The sequence below is a fragment of the Phoenix dactylifera genome, chromosome 9 (genome assembly GCF_009389715.1).
Source record: "Phoenix dactylifera cultivar Barhee BC4 chromosome 9, palm_55x_up_171113_PBpolish2nd_filt_p, whole genome shotgun sequence".
Taxonomy (NCBI): Eukaryota; Viridiplantae; Streptophyta; class Magnoliopsida; order Arecales; family Arecaceae; genus Phoenix; species Phoenix dactylifera.
In genome coordinates, this window is record NC_052400.1 from 21,096,963 (window position 1) to 21,106,151 (window position 9,189).

General features: G+C 44.2%; 1 protein-coding gene across 2 annotated transcripts; it reads left to right on the forward strand.

The window, feature by feature from the left end:
* Positions 1-2,812: 2,812 nt before the first annotated feature.
* LOC103709602 (protein phosphatase 2C 50-like) lies at positions 2,813-9,189 on the forward strand. 2 transcript variants are annotated; one of them, XM_017843436.3, is made up of 5 exons: positions 2,813-3,351; positions 3,408-4,386; positions 4,474-4,857; positions 4,960-5,065; positions 8,558-9,189. In XM_017843436.3, the coding sequence occupies exons 2-5, from the start codon at positions 3,655-3,657 to the stop codon at positions 8,902-8,904; spliced, it is 1,569 nt and encodes a 522-aa protein (XP_017698925.1). In that variant the 5' UTR covers positions 2,813-3,351; positions 3,408-3,654; the 3' UTR covers positions 8,905-9,189. The 2 variants fall into 2 exon arrangements, with proteins under 2 accessions (XP_017698925.1, XP_038986365.1); XM_039130437.1 differs by having other exon boundaries at positions 2,813-4,386.

Consider the following 9,189-nt stretch of genomic DNA (forward strand, 5'->3'; position numbering starts at 1 on the left):
GCCAGCTGACGGCACGCTGCTTTCTCGGAACGCTTAAAATAATGCTCATGGAGATTGCTTTTGATGGAAACTGTGACACTTAACAAAACGTGGATGCTGTCTTATCCTTCTTCGTTCATAGAAAGCATAATATATCCGTCTTATTCTCATTCCTTGATCTCGAACGGTGTTATAGTGGGTAATGCTTGGTGACAGTTTTCACAGATGGAATAGAACTTTCGGAGGGATATCTAAAATTTCACCATTCCTTTCGAGTCTTCCTTTCTCTTGCTGTGCATCCACTGTAGAGTTCTTACGTCCGCAGCCACTCTGTTGAAACCGAATATATCGCTGTTGGTGAGACGCTGCTGATGCTCTCGCATCTTTCTGTAAAATTCCTAGGGCCAGGAATTGTGAAACCAAGTCAAGTAGGCTATTTGGAAGCATCGTATGTTAATTTTTTTAAATTTTTTTTTAATATAACAGCAGCTCATACACAGCGGACGTGGGTACAATCAACAAAATCAGAAAAGAGCAAATAATACTAAGACTGGGGCACAGATGACACGAGCTGCCTCTATAGACGTTGTTGCTGCTGATTTTCAGATTGATGATACGAGCTGCCTTTATAGATCTACACGACAACAAAAAGGTTAGAGAACTCGCCAGATTGGCTTCGATCGGACCATCCAATGCTTACATTAGAGAAAGTGTTGTTCTAACTATGGTTTAGCAATTATCTTTGTAGTGGCTCATGGTTTGTTTATAGCCGTGCGATCCTAAATCTTCTGTGAATTGTATCTTAATGGCTCAAAATCATGCTGTAATCACTTGGGATTGCACTATAGCTACCTAAAGATTTGGTAGGATTGCGTTATAATTGCCTTAAGGTTCGGCGTAATCGTTGGAGTTTATTATGATAATCTTCACTCTGGCTCAATGGAGGGGACACCTTTCAGTGCAGGGTGGAAAAATCTTCAGCTAAGTGAGAAAATTCGGATCATTTTGAGACAGACGCTAAGTTGAGAGATTTAGAACTTTACACGTTAGCTGATCTTGGAGGTTAGTTGCTCGTAGCCTGCTCGTCCTAACCTCCGAGTTGAAAAAGGTGATCCCAATCTAATGGCTGTAGAGCATTTAGAGTATCTGAATTGCCGGTGGATCGCAAGATGAACGAATTTAATCACGCCATCATGTCTTGAGGCTCTTTTTTTCACCCCATCAAACATATTCAACATGATGCGGGATTTGCACCCCATCACCAGCATAGCCCCCGACCGATCCGAGCAGCGAAAGCGACTGCGTCACTTCCGAGGTATTGTCTGCTTTGGGGATGCCCGGCTGGCGCGGAGCTCGCGCAGGGGGCGCACCTGTCTGTAGGCGCGGAGCTCGCACGGGGGTCACCCGCCAACGCCCCTCACGGTTTTGTCCCACAAAAAGACCCTCGAGAGGAAAAGCTTAAGCCTCCTCATTATAAGGCACAGACCTTTTCGCTACTCGGTCGATGTGGGACTAAATTCGAGAACCCCCCACAACACAACATTCTTATAAAATAAGTACATCCTAGCTAAAGTCAGTTAATTGGGACAAAATTTAGGCTTAAGTACGAGTTTCAAAGGTGGATTGAGATTTTATCAAAACAGAATGATTGACAGGAATACACCAAATCTGAGGTTAAACCGATCAATCAGACCATCATTAGATTAAACTATCTTATTATCTTTACGTTCTAACGTAAGAAAGCGGGACACACCGCCTGATACCTGGACTCGGATGCTGACCGATGCTCCGTTTTCCTCCCCTCGATCCGCTGACGCCGGAAGCCGGAAGAATCAAAGGGATCCTGATATCACCGTCCACCGAAAGCAGGGGGGGGAGCGTCGTGCTCGGTTACTCGAGACGACGGATGCTAGCGAAAAAGGGCAAAAGAAAAGTGGAGCGAGGCAGTTCCGTTGTCCATGTGACGGCAGGGACGTCAATCGGCGCGTCAAATCAGAGACGGCCTTGGCGACGCGTGGCGACGCTCCCGTGACGGCTTCGGACCGCCCTGTCGGCCTAGCGGACTCGTGGGCCTGCTCTCTAGTCGACGGTCCACGTCACTGATGCCTCCCCCTTCCCCACCTTTTCCGCATAACGGCCGCCTCTCCCTCCCTCTCTCTCTCTTCGTTAGCGCCGTTTAAAAAAGTTAACGGAGATCATCTTTCCCATCTGTACCACAAATGTCCGATGCCCCAGACTTCTACAACAACCACGACGAGGGTATTAATCTTACGTGGACGGCCAAGATCGATCCAGGCATCCGGGACAGTGGGATACGTTCACCGTCGTGATGTGACAGCACCGGCTGCCGGGATTCTCATAATGGGGCAGGTTCATCCGAGTGTTGAGGAAGGTTAGAGTTAAGAGCGGAGGACGGGATCCGATTCCTTCTCCATGGAAATAAAAAAGGAAACGAAATATTGGTCACATGTGCTCAACAGTAAGCCACGTGTGCGCCATCCTGCTATGATTGGCGAGCGGAACTCGCAAAGCTGTGGGGCCCGCCCTATAAACGCATCCCGCCTGACACCGGCTCCATCTTTGGTCATTTCATCAGACGGCAGCGACGATGTTACCTCGCTGCCATCATCCACGGCTGGAGACCATCAGGGCGCATCGGAGGACCGAGAGAGCGACACTTGGAATGCAAGCCTTTCGATCACGATAAAAGTCGAGGGCTTTCTCGTCATTATGCTCGAAATTTAGTTTCCCTTTGCGGGAGAAGCGAAAAGAAAGTGGGAGAAATAGACCGGATCCCCGTCAACACCCGACACCTGGCACTCTTTCTTCTCCCCCCATCTTTCCCTCCCTCTCTCCTCCCTTCTCTCTCTCTCTCTCTCTCTCTCTCTCCTCTCTTGTTCCTATTTTTGCTCTCCAGCTCTCCTTCCACGCTCAGCTCCTCACCAGAAGAGGAAGCAAAAGAGCATTCCATTTTATCTCTCCACTCTACCTCGAGTGGAGTTTGCTTGCTTTCTCCCGGTTGTTGTTTCTACTGCAAGAGAGAAACACGAACGATCGCTGCTTCTTTTGCTCTCCCTATTTGGAGGTGATAAGATGTGAGACGGGAGGGATGGTGGAAGAGAGAAGGGAGGGGGAGGAGAAGTCTGCAATCTAGAAGATTATTTTAGATTTCTAGAGGCTGACATGGGTTACTTCAGATCCAGGGAAGCCATGTCTGAAAAGCCACCCTCCCATATTTAAGTTGGTCTTCTTCTGCTCTTTCTCCCCCTCCTTATTCCTGTGCTCGAGGATAAGGAGTCGATCGTTTTCTTACCCCCTTACCTTTTTTTTTTCTTTTTTTTTTTCGTGTTAATTTTTATAATAGAATTTGGCGAAGCGGTGGTATTCATCGTGTTACATCAGCCTCCCCTTCCTTTTTTGTTTTTGGCCCCCTTTTTTCCCATCATTTAAGGGAGATTCGTGGAAAAGGGGCGGTAGTCGGATCTGGGGAGCCCTATGAGTTGGGTTTGGAGGCCAGTTTGTAGTGATGAGGAGGCGGAAGAAGCGATGCTTGAGCAATGACAGGTGATGTGATTCTTGGGGTGGGGTGCTGCTGCTGCTGCTGCTACCAGTTTTGCTGTTCTTGTTGTTGTTGTTGTTGTTTCAACCACGACGACGCCACAGGAAGAGGAGGCGATGGGGGAGATGGCTCCGGTGATTGCTTTGCCAATTAGCATGTGCGATCCAGTCCACGACAACCGCCCAATGGAGATCAATCGCCTCAAGCTGATGACTGATGCTGCGAGCATGTTGTCTGATCCGATAGAATCGGAGGATGCTGAGGCTGTGACTGTGGAGGAAGGAGGCGACGGCGACAATCTGGAGGTCCGGACGCTGCCTGGAAGCGATGAGGAAGATTCGATGTCCGTGGGGCCGGAGCAGTCGGCTGAGAGCTCCAGTTCGGTAATCATCGATATCGGCGGCATTGCGAGCACGTCGGAAGAATTCTCAGCTTTGGATGCAGCTGATAGGACTGCTGTAGTGGGCTCTTGTGACATGGTGAAGAGCGTCGCTTCCGGTGTGGAGATCATTACCGGAGAACTGGGTACGAGTTTGGTGGCCGAAGGCGGTGCTGATTCCGATCCGAAAGTAGCAGCCCCCCTTGCTGACCCGGCGATTCAGGGTAGTCGTGCGGCTGGGAGTAGTGGGTGCGGCGTTTTGCTACGGAATTATGTGTCCCTTTGGGGTTGCATGTCTATTTGTGGAAGAAGGCCAGAGATGGAGGATGCTGTAGTGGCTCTGCCGATGTTTTGTGAAATTCCGGTCCGGATGCTAGCTGGTGATTGCTTGGCGGACAGCATGAGTCAAAGTTTGAGTCGCTTGCCTGCCCATTTCTTTGGAGTCTATGATGGCCATGGCGGTGCTCAGGTACCATTCCTTTATTTCCATGTCCGGCGATGCTTTCTGTTCATGTAGGTTATGTGATTTTACTCAATCAGGACTCGCTCGTTCCAGGTCGCTAATTACTGTCGGGAGCGCATCCATGTAGCATTGATAGAAGAGATTGGAAACTTAAACAGGTGTCCTGGAGACAGCAGCGGGGATGATTGGAAGAAGCAATGGGAAATGGCTTTCGCCAATTGTTTTGGGAAGGTTGATGATGAGGTTGGAGGGAAGGGTAGAAGAGTTGTTGGAAGCACGTTTGGTGCCTCTCAGGAGGGATCGAGCTCCAGCCTTTCCTCTTCTTTGCCATCAGAAGCCATTGCCCCTGAGACTGTTGGATCTACTGCTGTGGTAGCTGTTATTTGTTCGTCTCACATTGTCATCGCAAACTGCGGGGATTCGAGGGCGGTACTTTGTCGTGGCAAAGAACCGATGGCTCTATCTGTGGATCATAAGGTAAGGCCTGTGTTTCTTCCCCCCCAGTTAATCTGCATCTTGTTCCACTTTGGATGCAAATGAGTATCTGAGAAGAAACCAATATCCCCTTCTGTGTTCCAGCCAAACAGAGACGATGAATATGCCAGGATTGAAGCATCTGGAGGAAAGGTTATCCAGTGGAACGGATACCGTGTGTTTGGTGTTCTTGCCATGTCAAGGTCAATTGGTATGTTTCCTCTGTCCTTGGAAGGGAAAAAGGTTCGATGGGTAAAAAATAGAATTGATAGTGCATGTAAAATGCTAGCTTTGCTTGCTTAATGTCTATTTATTAGATGCACTCGATATTCGTATCCATCTGGCTCACCATTATGAGATCTGAGCATGGCAACGTTTGTTCAATCAGCTTGCAGTTGCTGCTAGGGAAAATTTTCAGACTTTATCATACAATTGTAGACCATGTAACCCTGGTCATCTTTCTTGTTGTGGATGTAGGTGCTACAGATTAATGTCTAACATAGCTGATTAAAATAATTAAGAAATTTAAAGAAGACAGCCTAGATTGTTTTGGTTAGGCCCCCCAGGTTTAGTTGGTCGCCCATCACTTGAAGTATTTGCTGTGTCAGTTTGACTGATTATAATCCACATATCTTTCTAGTTGGCGCCCAAAAACCTTAAAAAGATGCAGCTAACAAGTTCCACTTAACTGTTTACTTCAAACTGGGTGTTAATTATTTATTAGAGTTGTTCATTGCATTATTTACTTGATTTGTTTAACATGTTTTGGATGAGAAATAAATACTACATGTCATGAAAAGGTTGTTCTTCCCCTAATTGTCCTTAAATTTCTTCTTATTTGAGCATTCATTTATGCTCCCACCTCCTGCCTTAAAATTACCTGGTCCACTAGCCACCCACCGTCTCCACATTAAAGAACACAGAGTAGGTAGTTGCTGTCACACGAGCCGTTACCAATTTTTGAGAAGAAGGATTGCTGAAGTGATGAGCTTAAGTTTTTTTAGCTATTATTCTAGAGAAGGTTGGAGTAATATCTTCTAAGAAACGATCATGCTAGGAGCGAAATAAGTTGTTTCGAAAAACTATGAAAGAACATCATTGAGCTGATAGTTGATGCCCTCATGCACTAATCTTTTAGGTTGATCTGACTTCGTGTTGAAAGATTTAATAATGTGCTGTTCATTTCTCTAGTGGTGCTTGCTCATAATATAAGAGAATCTCGTTGGAATTCACATGCATGAACTAAAAAGTAATTGTCTCAATGTGGTTTAAGTTCTTTTTCCTATTGAATATCTTTGAACAATTGCTGTTATAGCATGGCCTCAGAGATGTTCGTGAAAATACTTTTGCAACTAGAAGATCTTCTCAAGTTGTACTGTTCAATTGCACAAATTGTGAGGACCCATGCGGGCGTGTGTTTAGTCTCATATTGGTTATTCGCCGAGGAGATCTTGGATACTTATACAGGACTAAGGAACCAAATAATACATTCTGGCTAGCCATTTTGGGTGAGGTTCTGGGTTGTTACAAATGGTATCGGAGCAAACTCGGCCTATAGCCTATGTGGACTAGGGGGCACTGCAGCATGGGTTAATGGAGGCTGACCACGAGCCTATCGTGGTGCATGTGATTAAATTTGAATAGATTTGAGCCCTTAATCTGACGAGTATATCAGGGCTTAAATAGGGGGAGTATGTGAGGAACCATGCAGACGTATGTTCAGTCCCACATCGGTTATTCGCTGTGGAGATCTTGGGTACTTACAGGATTAAGAAATCCAAATAATACCTTCCGGCTAGCTATTGTGGGTGAGGTCCTAGTTTGTTACACAAATGATTTTTTTTCCTTTAGGTTGGATTTGACTTGTATGCATCAAATCTTAAAGTTAAGAATAATAGTCCTTACTACAAAAGTGGTATAATAGGGGCTAATGACAACTCCACTTTCTTTCAAAATAGTGATTCTACTCCTCTCTAGAATGGATCAATGTAACTTCTTCAAAAGAAAAATAGGAACACAAGGGCGACATTGCCTACTTTTATTTTTCGGGGGGAGAGAGAGAGAGAGAGAGAGACCCACCTGCACTTTAATTACCTAGGCAAATGTCAGAGGCGGGATGCTAAAACTCTACATGAAGGACGCAATTTATTTTGTAGATATCTATTGCTCATACTGAGTGGTGTGCAATGTGTGCCAAAGAAGCTGCAAATCAGATCCCCTGAACCTTACGAATTGTGTCTATCTAGGCTCAAGTAGCATGATTCAGAGGGGCTGTTAGGTCTGATTGAAACCAAACCTTCCAGCCCAACCCGCTTGCATGCTATGTTAATAATATATTATAAAAAATATTGATAGGATTTGGGTTTGATTCATACCTTGGATGCTAATTTCAGATGGTCCAGACTCCTGGTCCTTCGCTTCTTCTTGGAGAAGCAAGACCCCAGCCTCTTGCTTCTCCTAGTCCTATGTTGACATGCTCTCGTGTAGGGGAACTGATGTTTTTTCACATGCCAAACTTGCATTATTTTTTGGTTCTAGATACAATTTTTGAGAAGTTTTTTCTTCTCCTATCATACCATGAGTACTAAACTTTTCTCTTGTTTTTTAACATGGCAAGTTGTGATTCCTTTTCACAAATGAACTCTTGGTCCTCTCAAGTCCACATAGACATTTGGTTACATGTATTTGGAAATTTTGAAGGCGCATAATGAGGGATATGCATGCATTTACATTTTTTCAGCCTGGCATTGACAACCAACTTGAATCGCAAGGTAGAGTAGTTGATATAAATTTGTACAAACGTTTTTAATGCTGATATCTCATTCATCTCAATGGGTGGCCAATACCAAATAAGCCAAAATATTGGTTTATTTCGAATGGGATGGAGCATTGAAATAAATGGCAACCTCCCACGGCTAGTTGGATCTTATATGGTGCATACCCATTGCTTTTATGCAGGTTGTGGGGCCCTGATACCATTTGATTTGAGAAGCAAATACAATAGCAATTTATTATGCTCTATCTCACCAGGTTATATATCTGAATAGATTCCATTATAACTGATTTGGATCCAGAGTAAGATGTTGTTCTATGAGGTGCAAGTATGGTTTGCCATGTAGTAATCCTATTATTCATGGTACATATACAGATTCTACAAAATAAGATGGACATGCTTGAGTGAGGCTAATGTAGATTTTCTGATTATCTACATGTATTTGTATACAATGATTAAATGAGAGGTGTTATGCAACCAGAAAAATCATGGTGCGTGACACCTTTTATTCAAGTGTTCTACTTGAGCATGTCTACTGAACACATTGACTAGTCGAGTTTCAGCAATATTGGGATTTTAACTGTAAGTTCTGGCACACAAATTAAATTGTGTTTTGGATGAGTAGGATCTCTGTTGGCTATTGGAGAATTTGGTATTCATGTAATCTGCATTGCCAACAATATAATACATATATATCGAGCATGTTTCATATATGTCATGACTGTAGGTCATAGATTCAAGATGCATGTATCATGTAACATATATTTGTACAAGCTGTTTTATTGATTGAGGTGAAGCATCTTAATGAGTTGATTATCATCAAAGCGGTATCATGATCCTTTGATTCATCCTTTTCTAATAATATAGATAAGGACATGATCAAATGGTGCTCTTTAGACTCGGTAATGTATATTGGTGGTCGACGTGCAGGGGACAGATACTTGAAACCATGGATCATTCCAGAACCAGAAGTCACAATTGTACCACGCGTGAGAGAAGATGAATGCCTCATTTTAGCCAGTGATGGCTTATGGGATGTCATGTCAAACGAAGAGGTTTGTGATGCTGCCCGCAGACGGATTCTTCTCTGGCACAAAAAGAATGCTGGTGCAGCCTCTTCCGCGCAAAGAGGCGAAGGAGCTGATCCTGCAGCTCAATCAGCTGCCGAGTACCTTGCAAAACTTGCTCTCCAAAAGGGCAGCAAGGATAACATCACCATTATTGTTGTTGACCTGAAAGCCCAAAGGAAGTTCAAGAGCAAAACTTCAGCAGGTTAATCAGCTGTCATTTTATTATTAGATGAGTAAAAAAACCCTAAGATATAGCTTCAGTTTAGTCTCTTAATGCCATTGATACATAAGCCCGTCTTTTTTTCTTTTTTTCTTTTTAAATTTGGGATGTAAGGGCTGTATGAGAAATTATAGGCTGTGTATGTTACTATAGGATGCTAAAGATAGGTTTATTTACTATTTCCAGTCCGATAATCTTGTAATTTTCTTTCACCTGGGCAATGTACTAGCAATGTAAATTCAAGCTATTCTGGGCTCCTCTTCTTGTTTGTA